The sequence below is a fragment of the Mytilus galloprovincialis genome, chromosome 3 (genome assembly GCF_965363235.1).
Source record: "Mytilus galloprovincialis chromosome 3, xbMytGall1.hap1.1, whole genome shotgun sequence".
NCBI lineage: Eukaryota > Metazoa > Mollusca > Bivalvia > Mytilida > Mytilidae > Mytilus > Mytilus galloprovincialis.
In genome coordinates this window covers 22,304,565-22,322,987 of record NC_134840.1, presented here as the reverse complement: position 1 = coordinate 22,322,987, position 18,423 = coordinate 22,304,565, and the positions used below count along the sequence as shown (strand labels likewise).

The window sequence follows — 18,423 nt, the reverse complement described above, 5'->3', positions numbered from 1 at the left end:
GATCCAATATCCAAGATGGTCACCAGCGGGGGACTTGGTTTAACATAGAATCCTATGGAAAATACATACAAATGTCCTCTTTTAGAGGACCACTGAATGGAATGAAACCAAACATAGCATACATGTTCCTAATGAGATGCTGACCAAGTGTTGATACTTTGTCGCCAATCCAACGTCCAAGATGGCCACCAGTTGGTAGACTTAGTTTAACATAGGACCCTATGGGAAATACATACAAATTTCACCTTTTAGAGAACCACTGAATTGAATGAAACCAAAAATACCATACATGTTCCTTTCCTAATGAGGTGCTGGCCAAGTGTTGTTACTTTGTAGCCTAATGTTTTTTTTTATATGATTTCAAAAACCCAGGTAGAGTCATGTGAGAGATACAGGCTCTTGACAGCCTCTAGTTTTGTATTTTTGTTGTATTTGTTTTTGACATTTCACTGTCATATTACTTTCGGCTTGTAAGATTGAATATCATTTTGGGATTTTTCGCATTTCTTTAGACAACGTTAATCAAAAGGGATGTCAATACCTGACATGATTATACCATTGGTGCAAAATAAAACCCACCATAATGTCAGTTATTAATGTTTGTTTAATGACAATTCTAATGAACACACACAATACTTGAACATCTGGTTACCTTCATCAAGGTCACTCAACATTAGCATTTTGATGACCAAATATAATGAATTCACAAAACAACAATCTAAAGGCAATTTCAATACGAAAGATTAAGGGTCACATATTACAAAAAATGTTTTGGTAACAAGATAAAGAAATCGAACAGGTGCGAGTGGCAAAGGAATAGATAAGTGCTGAATATAGTTTTTTTTTATTTTGATATTTTTTAACAACAATCAATAACAACTTTTACAATACAATAACATTAGAAAGTGTTTTTCAAAATAGTGTCATGGTGTTAATAGCTAATGAGACATGTTGAATAACGTCCGTTTTTGACTTGTTTACGAATGAGATATAGTTTTTAAACTTAATGAACATTTCTCCTTATGAACCTGAATAAAAAACCGACCGATGTAACCATCAAAATAAAAAATATAGAATTAAGGAGTCGCAACAAATATTTCATTTTCTTTAAAAAGTACCAGTTATTTAGCCGACCAAACATAAGAACTTCCGCCTATTAAGGTTATCGTAAATAATACTAGTCCAAGTCTGTCAATGGCTACTGATAAAAACTGCCATAGCTCTGTATTTGTGCTCTGCTCGATGTCCTTGATTAAATCACCAACTTTTTTCTGAAAAAAAAAATCATCATAAAATTAACTTCATCTGTTCTATTTTGGGGTTTTACGTTCGAATGCATTTAATTCAAAGATTATCAAATAGCATAACAAATATATCTTACAAATTTTCACAACAACAAAGCTCATTAAGTAGTCCAGATTATGACAATGTTGTTTTATTCTATTTTATAAATCAATATATATGTTCTAAAAATATAAAGATCATGACTATGACTTATATTTGTAATTGGAAGAATGGCCTTCATTTTGTATTTCCAGAAATGCAGTTATAAATAGTACCCTATTTGATACTTTAAAAAAATAATCGTTTTACAGAGATTCTTGATATTTAGGAATTTAAAGTCTAGCTAAAAACAAATAAGTTAGTTCAATTTCAGATCAAGTTCCAGGCAGAATATATTGCAAAATTTTACATCTTTATCAGAATGATATGGACAGGCAATTTCTTAATCAAACAACCTGTTGATCAGTCGCCATTGCTTATATTTGTGTTATCCTGGCGACTGGTCGGTCTATTGACCAATTAACCTTTAAGTCAGAAATTAAAACAATAAACTATCATCTAAATTTCACATATTAAATCAATCATTTGTTCGAGGTGCAATCTTATCATATTATCTGTATTCTGACTTTTGTCTTTTACATTGTTTCTTAATCTTGTAAACCTAATAATTGGAACCGAGTCACTTAAACTCTATATGGTGATCTTCCAAAAAAATCTGCATTTATCCGGTCTTAACTTGATCCGTATCAATTTACCATTGTATTTTAAAGATATTTGAATATTGTAAGAATCGGTCTAGGTATAGATCTGATTATATTAAATACACAACTAATCATGCATTGCTATCTGTGTATTTTAACATAACTGTATAGACCTACATTCTGTCGATACCTATATGTTGTCGTTGAATAAGGTCAGCTGCTTTAGATGTCTTAATATTATACATGTTGACACGGTAATTTAGATATAAATTTGTGATTCTAATGTTTATTTATTTTTGTAAAAAGTAAATTGACCTTGCATTCATGCAGTACTTGAATGCTACCTAGAATAGTATTTTTTCTTTTGTTATTTAAAATAATTTTGATATGAGCGTCACTTGTGAGTCTTATTGTAGACTAAACGCGCGTCTGGCGTACTAAATTATAATCCTAGTACCTTCGATAACTATTACCAGATTTGCAGATCTTTAAATAAAACTTTGAAATATAGTTGAACAATGAAGTTCAATCAAAAAAAGATTTTTTTTTAATTATTGCAAGTAATTTTTACGGCTGAAATGATTTATCATGTAGGGTTTGGTTTGAAATAACCAAACCGATATCTCATTTAGAAAAAAATCTAGCATAAAGCGACAATCAAAATAAAACAAAAAAGTTTTACCTCTTTACCACAGATTGGAGAACGACTACCAGGAATGGTAACAAACGTCATGAAGCATAATGGTACGAGGATGCACCTCTTAACCCATTGGTGCATCTCTTTTTCCCCGCGGTAGTAGATATTAATAACGAATACCTGGACCGTAGTTGAAACAGCAGACAGTCCCAGTATAAAGTTGAAAAAGAACACTGAAATATCAAGTAAAAGATGCATTTATCATTTTCGAAACCGAAACGAAACGAAAATGTAAGCTAGACATTAAACATATACAGTAGATTTGAAATTTAAGGTTGGAGTTTCATGTTTGTAACCCGGATTTATTTTTGCTTTACCAATTTATGACTATGGAGTAGAGGTATACTAATATTGCTTTTATTATTTATAATCGATGGTTAATCAACCAAAGAACCTTTGAAAAAATAGTGATAATATTTTTTAATGAAATCTATATATTAAAAACTGTAACAAAAACAATGAAAGTAATTTGGTTTCATATTAAAATAATTATGTTCACATGCTTTTTTCAGCTTGAATTTCCAATACCAAGTCAGGAATATGACAGTTGTTATCCGTTCGTTTGCTGTGATTGAGCTTTTAAATAAGCTATTTGATTACGGACAATCCGTTTAGAATTTTCCTTGGAGATCTATATTTATTTTTACATTTGTTTTAGATTTACTCAAAACTAATCGTAATTAGTTAACATATGTTTTTAACTTCCTTGAAAAAAGGTAAGACGTCACTGCAGATGTGTTTTACTAACAACATACATTTAATAACTAAAAGTAAAATCACTTACTTATCCAAGGTGTAGAATCGGCTGATGGTGGAAGCTTATCTGCAACAAGTAACTGAAATACTGACATTGCAAGCATCACAGTTATTATTAACGAGGCTTTTTCTCCGGAGTCTACAGGGAGGAAATAGCAGAGAATACCCAATGATGTTATCATGATAGACGGAATAATTATATTCGTTACATAATATGCAGGTTTACGTTCTACGTGAATATAAAATGTAACATCTGGATACGGATCCGGACAGCATCCGTATATTACCTCGTGCCTTTCAACTACAATTTTTGGAATGACCCATTCTACATTTGTTTTCATAGATGATAAATCACTTGGGTTGTCACGTATTAGCATATCCAGTTGATTTCCATGGTACACCCATGAGCCGAATAATAATGCACAAACTTGGGTGTCAAACGGAAAGCTAGTTACGTCAATTGGACAAATCACTTCAATAAGAGTCGGAAAATTATAAGACACGGAGCCATCTGAGGAGACTGTAGCTCTGTTCTTATCCATGCCATTCATTTCCGAATCGAGACTAGAAATAGAAAGGAAACAAAATTAGCCATAATGAGTGCAGTATAGATTATTTTCCGACTCCGATATGATTGTTTTTTTAAAAGTTTGATTATGATTAAAAATTGCAATATAACGTTAATATATGTGATATTGAAAACAGTGCATTCGATAAATAATATTATGAAAGAAAAGTGAAATCTAAAGAAGCTCGTTGGGATGATTATTAAATTAGAACAGTAAGCCAGTCATAAGGGGTACTGGTTAAACATCTGTTGAAACATTTTATCATGTTGCGGTTTTTTTCAAGTTTGGAACAGGTGGGCTTAAAAGGGCATACCAATTATAAGTTTGGAAAAGGTGGGCTTAAAAGGGCATACCAATCATAAGTTTGGAACAGGCGGGCTTAAAAGGGCATATCAATCATAAGTTTGGAGATCATTGAAAAGTACAAAACCTATAAAAATGTGTGTCAAAGGTAAATATGTAATAAAGAGGTATACCATTTCCGATTAACTACGTCTTCACTAAACATTCATTCGTTTTTCATGCCAGACCTAAGCAGTATAAAGATATTACGCATTATCTTTTGTACAATTATCAAATTCAATATGTTTTAGTAGTTAAACGATTGTGATTGAATCATATGATTCCAGTACCAGTGTTATTATTTCTGGTCATTTTCCATAAATAAATTATCATATTTTCGAATAATTTAAAATCAAAGGCTGTGCAGCTATAAAGGATCCAAGACCAAAAGACCGTGGATCTCAGATATTATAGACCAACGCACCATAAGTATTTATTTAAAAAATATTCAAATTCCAAAAGTTTTTCTTTTAGTTTTCTTATTTCCAACAAATAACAGATTCAAGTATAAATGTGTTAATATTATATATATATATATATCAGTCTAAAAATTTGCACAACGGTACTGATATAAGATGTTATAATACTAAAATGTTGTTATTAAATCGTGTAATAACAACATTTTCGTATTATAACATCTTATATCAGTACCGTTGTGCAAATTTTTAGACTGATATATATATATATATATATATGTGTGGTCTCAAATATGTTGGTGAATCTATGCAGCCATTTCACAAACGCCTTAATGACCTCACAAAAAAACCATATATTCCTGTCAGCCAACACTTCAGGTTACCAGATCACAATCTGAAAGATTTTGATCACACGAAGATCCTTGTGATCGAACAGAATTGCACATCGCAAAAAAGGCAAAGAGAGAATCGGGAGAAGTTTTGGATAAAAGAACTGGGTGTCCTCCATCCAGATGGAATCAATAGAAAGAAATAATTAAATTTACAGTCTAATGTTTATATTATGATATTCAGGATTTTGGATTAAAATCAATCGACCAAAACTTACCTGTATTATTACTGATCTATTTTTACACCTTATACATTATGTATCAGTATTGTTAAAACTTTCGACGCTGGAAGGCCATTTGATGAGCCGAAATATTTGCAATTATTGTATAATTTATATCATCTGTTCAGTTTTTCCATCTTTGTGCGATGATATTCAACACTTTTTAGTGTTTTGTTTTCCATCTATTTATCGGTATTGTTACACAATCTTTTAGACTCATATAATTTTTCCTGTTTGTGTAGTATTGCCAAGTTTGATGATCCAATACCTATCAAGTTTACTGGTTGGTAGATTCTTATAGACTCTATATATGTAGAGTTGTCACTGACTCAGACGTACTTATATATATATATTAACACCTAAAACAGTGTACACAACAACTCCAAATACAAAAAAAAGGTAAATGTAATTATCTATGAATATTTCGGATAACAGATATCCTTCCTCAGTGAGATTCTGATGTTAAATGAATCATCTTTAAGTCTTCTTAGATTAAACTGTTACAATATTGAAGCGTCTCATAAACATTTAAATTTACAACGTACTTATAACCACCATTACAACAAATCATGCCAAGGACTTTCCGGTCCTGAATTGCTCACCATCAACGAGCGCCTTCATGACATCTTACGCATTGAATCCTGGAAATTACACAAAAAAACAAGTGAATAAATTTAAACGAGACGGCGTACTTTTGGACACTGTTGTAAGAGAGCAAACCACCTTAACTCTCAATCGTACCATCATTACCGGTAAAAAATCCCGGAATCGCCGATTCAGGAAAAAAAAAACAAAGTCGCATGAACTCTACAAACACTGTAGTCAATTTGTCTTCAGTTGCTTTACCCGAGAACTAGACTAAGGTACTGTCAAAAGGTCTTAATTTTTGTCCCAAGCGGGGCAAAATAGATTCTACACTTTTGGAAGATGACCTAGACAAGCTAGCAAGATCCCTCAGAATCAAGGAATATTTTTCTAAGAACACCTCAAAAAGTACCAAAGATAGTGACACAAGTGATCTCGACTCAGATGACGACCAAGAAGATGTCGACATTCCCAGATTCAGGAAAAAAAATTCATGGATTCCTAAACCCGGTAAATGTGCAACTTTGGAACATATAATTGACAAAATTAAATCCGACGTAACACATTTATCCACTGCCACTTCCCAAACATTCAGCAATTTATCGTCTGAAGAAAATGAAGCTGTGCGGAAACTTAAGAACAGAGACGACATTATAATAAAACCAGCTGATAAAGGTAGCGCTGTTGTCGTCATGGACAAATGTGACTACATTCAAGAGGCAGAACGTCAAATCTCTGATGAGCGATTTTATAAGAAATTAGACTCTGACCCCACCCCTCAGTTCAACAAAGAGATCACCACAAACCTGAAAAACATGTGTGAACAGGGACATATTGAGGAAGACACATTTAAATATCTAAAACCTGAAAAATCAAAGCCCGGGCGTTTCTATCTTCTGCCCAAAATACATAAAGTCAATCTAGGTAGACCAATTGTTTCTGCCATTAACAACCCTACAGAGAAAATATCAGAATTTATTGACTTACATCTGAGATCACATGTAGAAAATTTACCATCCTTTATACAAGACAAAACACACTATCTTAAGAAAATGGAATCTCTGAACCCTCTCCCACCTGAAACGATCCTTGTCTCGCTTGATGTTACCTCCCTCTATACTAACATCCCCCATGACGATGGTATTGAAGCCTGTAGGGAAGTCTGGAACTCTCGTAACACCTTACATCCACCAACTGAATGTCTCATCCAGCTTCTAACTTTGGTATTAAAATGCAATAACTTTTCATTCAATGGTGAACACTTCCTCCAAGTTAATGGAACAGCAATGGGAACAAAGATGACCCCGTCTTATGCCAATATTTTTATGGGGAAATTAGAACAGAGAATTCTGAATTCATCTCTTCATCAACCCCTCTCTTGGTTCCGATTTATCGACGATATTGACATGAAGTGAGACAAAACTGAACAAGAACTAAATTTGTTCATTCATCATGCCAAGAATGCCCATCCTTCAATCAAATTCACATATGAAATCTTTGACTCTAAGATCACATTTCTTGACACTGCAACGCAATTGAGGGATGGAAACATATTTACAGATCTGTATTGCAAGCCCACAGACAAACATCAATATCTATCGCCTTTGAGTTGTCATCCTAAACACTGCACCAAGAGTATTCCCTACAGCCAGGCCATACAAATAAAAAGGATTTGCTCCACCAACGATATTGCAAAAAAAGAACTTCGCGGTCACCTTAAACATCGAGGCTACAAAAGAAAAGACATTGATAAAGATTTTTCTCATGCTAACAACATCAGCCGAGATGAGCTTTTACAATATAAAGACAAACAAGAGGGTGCTTTTTTTGTTGACTTACCATCCAAAATTTGACAACTTATCTCACCTAATCCGCGAAAATTGGAAAGAGATCGAAAAACATCCTAAACTATCCAAGATCTTTCCCGAACCACCTGTACTGGCTTTCGTAGGCCCAAAAGCCTCAAAGACTTGCTAGCGAGAGCTAACTTATCCTCTAAAGCAGGCTCTTCATCTGGGGGCTCCTCCAAGGGTTGCGGAAATAAACGATGTCTGACTTGCAAACAAATACTGGATACCCAGACTTTTAACTGTCACTACACTGGTACAGAATACACCATATTTTGAAATGTTAATTGCAAGACTTCAAATGTTGTGTATCTCTTACAGTGTAAATGTGGTAAACAGTATGTTGGCGAGTCAGAACAGCCGTTTCACAAACGAATGAATGGCCATCGTAGCGACTACCAATGCAAGCCAGAACTCCCTCTCAGTCGACACTTGAGATCCCCTGGCCACACTAAGGCAGATCTCAATCGACTGACCATAATAATCATTGACTACAACTCTGCTTGGTCTTAGGAGGATAGACTCGCTCGGGAAAGGTTTTGGATAAGGAAATTAACAACTTTGGCACCAAATGGAATAAATGAAAAGATGTAGTTCAACACCGTGTAGTGCTTCACGTTTAGGTTATATTACTTATTATTACAGTTTCTGTTTCTATTTCTTAACCTTTCTCATCCATTAAATAAACTTGTTGAAGATACCAATTTAAATTGCTTAATTTTTTGAGGGATGTATAAGTACCAAGCCACGTTCTTCTGGTTATACCTAAATTCAAAACTTCTTATTACATTATTGTTAACGGCTGTTTGTTCGCGATGTTCAAATACTCAGAGTCTGTTTCAGCTACTTTACTCTGTCAATTTAAAATATTTATAAATTTAGATCATTCAGTGCTGTCTATTTGGTAATTTTATTGACGTAATCGTTCTTGTACCATCATAATTGTCGTTCCCGTTTGTGCTAGTTCATATCATACATTACTATTTGTATTTAAAGCATATATTTCAACTCTCTGTTGTAATAAGCCATATAACCTATGTCATGTTTAATTAATTTTTAGAATGGTGCAAGCGTCTTAACTGATGTTCGGTTTGACTTTTTTATTGTATAAATTTCAAGATTGTAACAGTTTAATCTAAAAACTTGAAGATGATTCATTTAACATCGGAATCTCACTGGGGAAGGATATCTGTTATCCGAAATATTTATAAATAATTACATTTATAGTTACCTTTTTTGAATTTGGAGTTGTTGTGTACACTTTTTTAGGCGTTTATATTATTTATTTATTTGTGTACATGTATCGTTATTCGTAACGATCTAGCGCCCTCGTGGTGAAAATCTTTGACTACTATTCAGACGTTTTATCGGGTTGACACATTCCATACTCAATTTTACACAATAAATACTGAAATAAAGCTGAAAAAAGGGAGTTAGTGACATGCTTTTACGATTTTTGTATTACGGGCGGTCAGGGTTTTTGTAGTGTACTATCAATAAAACTTTTCTTTTCGATTTCTGCTGATGTTCCGAATTTGAAATTGAACTGGTCCTCACTGGTATCGGCGGTATTTTCAAACAAGTTTTTGTGTAAATTAATTACCTACTTTTATACTGGACATGTTTAATGTGATTAATTTTAATTTAGGATTCCGTCTTTAAAAAAAAATGGGAAATACGTTAGTTTAAATGTTTCCGTGGTAAACTTGATCGGTTAAAATAAATATTGGCGTTGTCTATCACCTGATTTGTATCCAATGCATTCGTATGTTAGCACGGTATGACCCAAAGTGTTTGAAAGGCGTGACAATACAATTGTATCGAGAATAGAAAAATCAAAAAAAATCTGTGACAATTACCTACTTTTTATTTACAATTATTTATTCGGAATTGTAAAAGTTTTTTATTTTTTATTTTATTTACTTAAATTCAGGAAAACGGGTTTTTAAAATATCCACTCTAGAAAATTTTTGTTTCAAAAAATTTCCCAAAACAACATAATCAACATTTTTAGTAACTTTTGGGGTGAATGTTTTTTGCTTCACACGTCAAGATAAAATGTACGTGTAAAGATTATCATGACTAAAAACGCACACCATTTTATAAAAAATTGACAAAAATTCCATTGTTTACCCTCAGTGTTTACCGTATTGGTATACCTGTCATAAAGGGTTAAATCCGGGGTCCAAACCTTTGCTATTGGTACAACTATATAGTCTGTATTATCATATCCACTTGGATCCCATCGCAACAAACAGTCTGTCCATTTCTAAAACAAGTTAAACAATTTATATTTTTATAATAAACATCAGATGTATTTACATTGTAGCATACATAACAACAAAAAAAAACAGTAACATTCTCCACTGACATAATTAACTGAAAAATTGTCAATCCGAAACAAATTGTAAACTTTATCTGAAACTTCCTACTTTTATATTACTAAATCCAAATGGTAGAATATATAAACAATAGTACTTTAAGAATTTGGAATGATTAATGATTTGAGGTTGGATAATTGTTACATTTTTCCCCGAGCCAAGGTGTGTCGATGGCCAAAATCATGACTACCGTGAATTTATAGTGGACTGTCCAGAATATAAATTTTTGATATTTTATCTTCGCTGTCTAGTTTTCATAGTTTTATAGATAAGTAATGAAAATCTAAGAAGAAGAAAAAAACCGAATGGTACGGGTTGTCTTAATTATTATTACGAATTGATATTATTATCAGTATAGCGCTTGTATTTAGAGTTTTGCGAAAGACACTACATACAAGCATTTCATTACCTCAGTAATATTATTGTAATTACTGATCTATGTTACCAATAACTACATTCAAGAAAATTAAAACCCAAAATCTAAAACTTTTAGTGGATATTCAAGCCAAAATGATATAAAACATTAGTTAAACACATCACCTGTTTCACCAGTCGTGGACATAAAACAGGTATGTGAGTTGTGTTAAGTATTTTATTTTTTTTATATCTTTTAAAAGTATTTGACTCTTTTTTATAGCAAGTCTTTTGTATCATTTTATTCCCAATTTGTCTTCTCTCGGAGTGAGTTCTGTATGTGTGTGTTCAATTCTTGTACTTATGGTTCGCGAAGGACTCGCATGAGGGCACTGTCTTGTACGCATACAGACTCATCTTTGGTGCTCTAATCAAAACAAACAAAATAAATAATCATTTTCTAATGTTATAACTAGTGCAGTTGAGAATAGATTTTTTTTTTATGAAACTACATAAAATTGAAAATGGAAATGGGGAATGTGTCAAAAAGACTACAACCAGACAAAAGAGCATATCATTTATAAATTTTATAAAATGTATAACATTTTTTTTAAACATGATCCTTATATCTTTTTTCATTTTCTAAGATTATAGACATAATAACTAGTGTATTTGTTGTATTTGTTGTGCAAATACCTTATGAAACCATTCCAAATAATTTTAAAAAGTTAAGGGTTACCAGGAACAAACTGAACCATATTTGTTAAAACATAATTGGATCGGTCAAGGTTATGCATCGTTGTTTGACTTTTTATTTTTAGCCATGGCGTTGTAAGTTTATTTTCAATCTATGAGTTTGACTCTCTCTGGAATCGTTCGTCCCTCTTTTGTTCGACGAACATTGATTTACAACTAACAGGGACAAACTATGGAAAATATCAACAACAAAAAAGTCGCCTTATCTTTTGTTTTGTACATGAAAGTTTCATGAATAATGCTTCTCGTAGTAAGTAACTTAGGCAACTTCAAAAAATCAACTCTTGTACATTTTTCAACAAATTATAAGATCTTATTTTTTTTAATAATATCAATCTAGCTATATACTTGTAGGTAGGACATAGTCCTTTTTTAATCGTTATAAAGACATGAATTTGCGACATTAGATACTGACACACGTTTATGTGTTTCGTGATAGATTTATTCAATATAAGAAACAAACTTACTGCATCGATCTCAAATAAAATGTCAAATAGCCCATAAATATATCAGTAAAATATGTAAACACTTACTAATCGTATCCACAAGTTTATCTTCATCACCTGATTTGGTTCATCCTGCAAGTGAGACATAAATATGTTATACAACAAATTCAAAGGGAAAACTATTGTTTATATCTAAAATCGATATATGTAATGGGTCTTCAGAAAAAGTAATAACATATTTAGCATTGACGACAACCATAACGTACCAAATCTATAAGCTGTCGAACTGCTACACCAATTGTTAGATTTACAAGTGGTACTCCGTCACATATTGGTCTGAGTCCACTGTCATATCCAGTAAATATGGCATCATAAATCTGCTTTGTGGTGCTAACACATTCAACATCTGCAAATTGTAGTTTAAAAAGTATTAAGAATGATGAAAATTAAAAAAAACTATTCGAAAGTATGCATGGTGTTCTGGTGCGATTATAACAAATGTAGCCAGGATGTTGCTAACGCATGCATGTATCAGTTTGAAGATATATATAAATCATCATAGATACCAAGATTGAAATTTTGTACACCAGACGCACGTTTTGTCTAAATAGACCTATGTGGAAACCAAATGTTTAGAACTATGTAAGTGATATCGGACTTTAAAACCCAACTCTCTAATCTTTCAACTGGAAAATAAACATTATACTTCAATTACAATATATCAATAATTGGATCAGTAGGTGGTAAATGTACTTATTGTCATTATAGTTGAGTAGATTTGAGAAAAACGGACTACGTACATGTTATCACGGGTAGAAACAAAAACTTTATTTTTTTTACTTATATAACGTAATTCCTGTTAAAAAAGTAATTTATATTTAAAATTGAGAATAAAAATGGGGAATATATCAGAGACGACAACCCGACCAAAGAGCAGACAACAGCCGAAGACCAGCAATGGGTCTTTAAAGCAGCGAGAAAATCCTGCACCCAAAGATTGTCCTCCACTAGCCCCTAAATAAAATTTTGTACTAGTTCAGTGAAAATGGTCGTCACACTAATTTCATAAATGAACTTAAATTTAACGAAAGAATGTCTCTTAATGTTTTTTTCGTAACTTTTCTGTTATTAATTGGTTAAAATTTTAGCATGTTTGATTTTTACTTCGAAAGATTAATATGCAGAATTTTACAAAAGAAAATGTATCACGTGTATACTATGGAAAGTTTGCTTTTCTGATACTCTCAGAATTTTTTTTTAAATGTATCTACTTTTTACAATTAAAATTCTTACCTACTAAAAATGTACGCCACACAATAATTAAAAGAAAATTGATTTTTAAATCCATTCTTCTTTCAATACAATCTTTGAATTCAGTCTTATTCGATCGAAAACTCTTTGAAAATTACTTATTATAACCACTCTGCGAACTCGAAATATGTTACTTATACATTAATTTGCTGTGTAACATTCAGTTTTAAAAAATATGCACGCAAGACCTCAGCAATCAGCCTATTTGACATTTTCATGATGTAATCTTTTTTCGGTTATTTGGTTCTTTTGAGAATCGTTATGATATACTTGAGAGATCACATATCAAAGCTTAACACTGATTTTACCGTCAAGATTTATATAATATCTGCAATATTTGTCACATACAAATGTGTTTAATAAATTTGTAGATATTATCTAGTCTTCATAAAATGTTTGTTTGGTTCAATGCATAGGTTATAATCCCTTTATCTTTGATTTTGAATAGTATCACACATGTGATTTATTGGGGCAGATTTGCGCTTTACACTTTAGAAGATGTAATACTAGTTACTGTGGGTTTTTTACAACCATCCATGCTATGTTTGCTTTTGTGTTTTGTTTCCATAGTTATTACAGTTCAATTGAAACTGAATGCAAATCCTTTAATATTTTGAAAAGAAATCTGGTGGCATATTATAATAAAATATCACATCACTTCTGATATCATTTAAATTCATTCTAGAAATGTAGTTTGCTTCCTTCCTACCTTCAACCAGCAGAAACCTTTTAGTTTTAATTCAAAATTTCTATAAAATTACATTTCCTATAATGACTTTATTTTTAATTATTCAAATATTCTATTTATAATGATAATGTGGGTTTTTGAATAGCATACGCGCCAAAAACAACCTCCTAAATGCGGAAGATACCCAGGGGCCATTTAAAACTCAAAAGTCGAAAAGAACATGACGAAATAGTGGCAAACAGCAATATGAAGAAAACAAAAATGGCAAAAACTTAAAAAAAAAAAAAAAAAAAAAAAAAAAAAAAAAAAAAAAAAACCAACTTAAAATTGAGCAACACAAACCCAAACATAAACAAAAGATAAATTCAGATAAATCAGAAGAATAAGCAGATCCTACTTTTTATTCAAAATTCAAATCAGTATACAAAATACAAATTGGTTAAGGATACAATCGCTTGATAAACATAAGAACTGAATACACTCATGGAGTATATAATCAATTATTAACACATAGTATAACAGAATGACAAAATGATTTGCAAATGGATATCTATTTGAAAATCAATGATAATATATATCTTTACATACAAATTTATCAGACAAAAAATGAACAGTAAGTACAGCATAAAAACAAAAAGAGTTAAAAGAAAAAAAAAGACGGTAGGACGAACGAAAACTGATTAAAATTTAGGTCAGATTTTAATCAAAATAGTTTAATTATACATTTTCAAATAACAGATGAATGCATTTATAAATAACAATTTATATATTGTATGTGTTAATTCGTTTGTCAACTGAACATAAGGTATTTAAACCTTGGACCACAACACAAAGGCTAGTACATGATACAAAACCCTATATCGTTAAGGGATCAGCTCCCCAGGTGTACAGATAACTTTATTGGTTTGATCACACAAAAAAAGAATAACATATCGGTCACAAGAGACAACTTCACTTGCCGAAGCCACGTTATTTTAATAATCCACAAATACAAAACAGAAACAGTAAGTGCATAATAGAAATGACTATATAGTCTCCATATAATTCGTTAGTGTTAAGGGGGAGTTAGTTGCACTATACACTGAGGTTTGAATGAATTCAAAGTATTGTTTAACAAACAACGAAATTTTGTTCGAATAAGAAACATTAGTCCGATCTTTAAACTTTTTAGGTTCCAATTCGATCCAATGGTTACTTTTTATTTAAAGATATGAACAAGTACAGGTGAATCTTAATGCACACATTGAATATAGGCGCATGTATTAGATAAAAGGTAAACGTACATTATAATAAAAAGTAGTATAATCTTAAAGTATTATCTTTTAGGGACATTAGTATTTGCTATTATATCTTCGATAATGTACCCGTCATTTTTTTGGCAATAAATTTTAACAAGGATTGAAATAGTACTAATAGTAGTAGAGTTTGCTTTAAACGCAGGTCATGTTGGTATTGTATAGTGACAAAACAACAATAAGATCTTAAACCTAATGACAATTTAAAAGCATTTCCCTCAATACATTATTTTAAATTGATTTTAAATATCTATGTTTCACAATAAACTGAATTTTAATTTTTAACTACTGTTACATTGAACGACTATTTTATTATCTAGATCCTCAAACATGTGAAAACAAGGATTTAATTATCTTCTAAAACTATTTCCAAGAGAACGGCAATTATTAACAAAACTGAGGAGTTGTAATGTAAAAATACCAATAGAAACGGAAGGTGGCAAACATTACAAAAGAAGAGATATGCCACTTACGTCATATAGGAATTGGCACTGAATTTCATTAACTTTTTGATAGTCAGTTTCCGACATTCGTAGACATACAAAATAAAATTATTTATATTTACTTTACTAGATATCAATATTATCAAAATATGATAGGTTTATTATCACTCTGTAATTAAAAGTTTTAAAAAATCTATCACTATTTATTAGTTTTGTAAAATGATCGTATAATTATGTATTTTCTTTTTCTTTTCGTACCCACCATTCATTTGTATTGTTTGTATATATATGTAAATAGTGTATTTCTTGTAACACGTATGTTATGTGTCTGTGTGATCAAATACAAATGTGGTAAAGTTATTTTTTGGTGTCAAGTTTACTTGAATACACATGATGCAAACATTCTTTAAAGCATGGTTATTGTCTGATTAGATACCAACAATATATAAACTTCTAGTACACAATTTCGCAAGCTGCATACCTAGGAGTAATTTTTGTTATGAAGATTGAACCGTATAAATACCGTCTTTGTGGGTTTTAATCATTTAAATTATCATTTTGCAATAGTCAAATTGTTGCAGTGAAGAAGTGCTGGTTTGTTAAAAAAAAGAATGGTGAAAAGCAGGTATCTTATTTTACTGTTATGATCTGTTATGTGGTAATTTCAAATATGCAATACAAAATATTACCTGTGCTACTTTAAAAAAAATAATTGCGGTCGAAATGAATGCCATATCCTCAAAATTTGTGTTTCTTTTACACTTCTATCCTTTGTATTTTGACAGACTTGCCTAATTGTGTTGTTTCAAAGGACAAACCAGAGGAAGATTTTTATAAAACCATTTGGAATATCTTCTTCACAAAACTGTGCTCTTTGTTTGTTTAACAAGTCTTTGGAAATAATTATTTTTTTATTAAATCAAAATTATTTAAGAAAAAAAAAGCCATTTTTTACTGTCTAGTAAACAAAACATTGATAATTTGTTAATAAAAATGGAACATATAACCTTCATTCCAAGTCAAATGGTGTTTTAAAATATAAGGGTCCATTAACTCGTTTTAGAGCTGATGGTTTAAATCTGTCAAATAAGACATCTTTTTTTTTTTAATTTGTGAGAGTGTGACGCGCGAACAATTTACCTTTTGCGTAATCCACGCCAGTATCTCCCTTGTAACTGTATTGTATGCCATTAATAATAAATAACGATGTGTTGTATGATTGTAAATAACGAAAACGACATTTAATACAGAGCAACACTGTTACCGTATAGTAAGCTTAAAAAGGCCCAGACAACCAAATTTACTTGAAAAACAAATTCAAAAGAGAAAACCAACGACCTGATTAAAGATGTACCAAAAAATAGATATATGAAAGACAACCAATGATAACCACTGAATTATATGATGCTCTTTTATCTCTTGTTGGGAATAATATTTAATAACAGTAAAACTAAGCCAATTGTGGTGAAATTTATCTATGAATTGTTCCAAACAATATTTTATATCGGTAATAGTGCCGATACTTAACTAATATCATTTTAATATAAATGCATTTACTTTTCAATTGGCGAAAATTAGAAATAAATAATTGAACATATGATATACATTGAACAATCAGATATCAAATGTCTACAGAAAATGATGTGCCAAATCTAAAAGAAAACGAAATTTGTCGGTTTGTGCTTTAAAACTTTTATTTATCCGTGCTTACACCAGATTTGATTATTTACAGGAATATATAACACATTTAAACATTAATCTGAAAAAGCAAAACAAATACGTCATTTCTAGATTTTTATCGGTCGAATCGTTGAACATGAATTTGACAGTCAATGTCCATTTTAGACAGATTAAAAGGTGTATATATATTGATTTTTTGTTAACTTCGTAGCCATTGCCCCTTTATGTAGTATCAAATATTCTTTTCTTTTAATGATTTTTATAAATTAGTTCGTCTAATTTCTTTCAATGCCAACTGAAAGAAAATTATTTAGCTACCCTGACCCAATACAACCTAATATCTGTTGTAGTTGTTTCTTTGTTTGTCGTATCTTTTCTTTTCTTTTATTATTTCTTTTTTCATGTTTAACTTTAAAATTGAAAACAATGATGCAAAATTTATAACCTACATGAAATTCATCTTTTTTTACGAGCAATTACTCTATAATTTATCGTTTTACTGCAAGTGAAAGCCTTACCTACTAAAATAGCATGCCACACAATTATTAGCAGAAAATTGATTTTTAAATCCATACGTCTGTGAGTACAGTCTTAAATACAAGCTTATACAATTAAAATTTTGAAATTACAATAAAAGTGTATGGACAAACTCCTAATCTGTTACTTATACATTAATCAGCTGTGTAATATTCAATTTTAAAAATGTGCATGCAAGACCTCTGCAATTAATTAACCAGACTTTTTGACAGGTGTCTCACATAATCTTTTTTCAGTAATTCATTTCTTTTGATAATCGTTAAGATACACGTCAGGGGTCAAAGATTAGCACTCCTTTTACAGAAAAGAGTTACGGATTTGCATCATTTGTGACATACAAATGTATTTAATGAATATGTAGATATGATCTAGTCTTTATGTAATGGTTATTTGTTTAAATGCCAAAAAAAATATACCTTTATCTTTAAATCACACCTTTTAAAAGATTTAAAACCTTACATAGAGGAAGCAGAAGTACTGGTCACTGTGTTTTGTACTTAAACGTTGTGTTGAATAAACATTCATGATATGGTTGCTTCTATGGTTAATCTTGATTAAGATAACTATCTTCTCCATTTATCAGAGAATCTTATCAAAATGTATATGGACAAACAGACCATAACATCAATGACTTCGACTGCAGGAAAAAAATAGTGATTAAGTTTACTCGAATTATATCCAGCAAATACCAGCAAAAAGATTGGACGGACAATGGTGTACCATAA

General features: G+C 31.2%; 1 protein-coding gene across 2 annotated transcripts; it reads right to left on the bottom strand.

The window, feature by feature from the left end:
* Positions 1 to 827: 827 nt before the first annotated feature.
* On the bottom strand, positions 828 to 17,811 carry LOC143067430 (neuronal acetylcholine receptor subunit alpha-10-like). Of its 2 annotated transcripts, none has more exons than XM_076240693.1 (7): positions 17,680 to 17,811; positions 12,011 to 12,150; positions 11,832 to 11,876; positions 9,967 to 10,076; positions 3,467 to 4,002; positions 2,668 to 2,855; positions 828 to 1,271 (listed from the first exon to the last, which is right to left on the bottom strand). In XM_076240693.1, exons 1-7 carry the CDS (start codon positions 17,732 to 17,734, stop codon positions 1,122 to 1,124), a joined length of 1,224 nt encoding a protein of 407 aa, XP_076096808.1. In that variant the 5' UTR covers positions 17,735 to 17,811; the 3' UTR covers positions 828 to 1,121. The 2 variants fall into 2 exon arrangements, with proteins under 2 accessions (XP_076096808.1, XP_076096809.1); XM_076240694.1 differs by lacking the exon at positions 17,680 to 17,811 and adding an exon at positions 13,038 to 13,291.
* Positions 17,812 to 18,423: the final 612 nt, after the last annotated feature.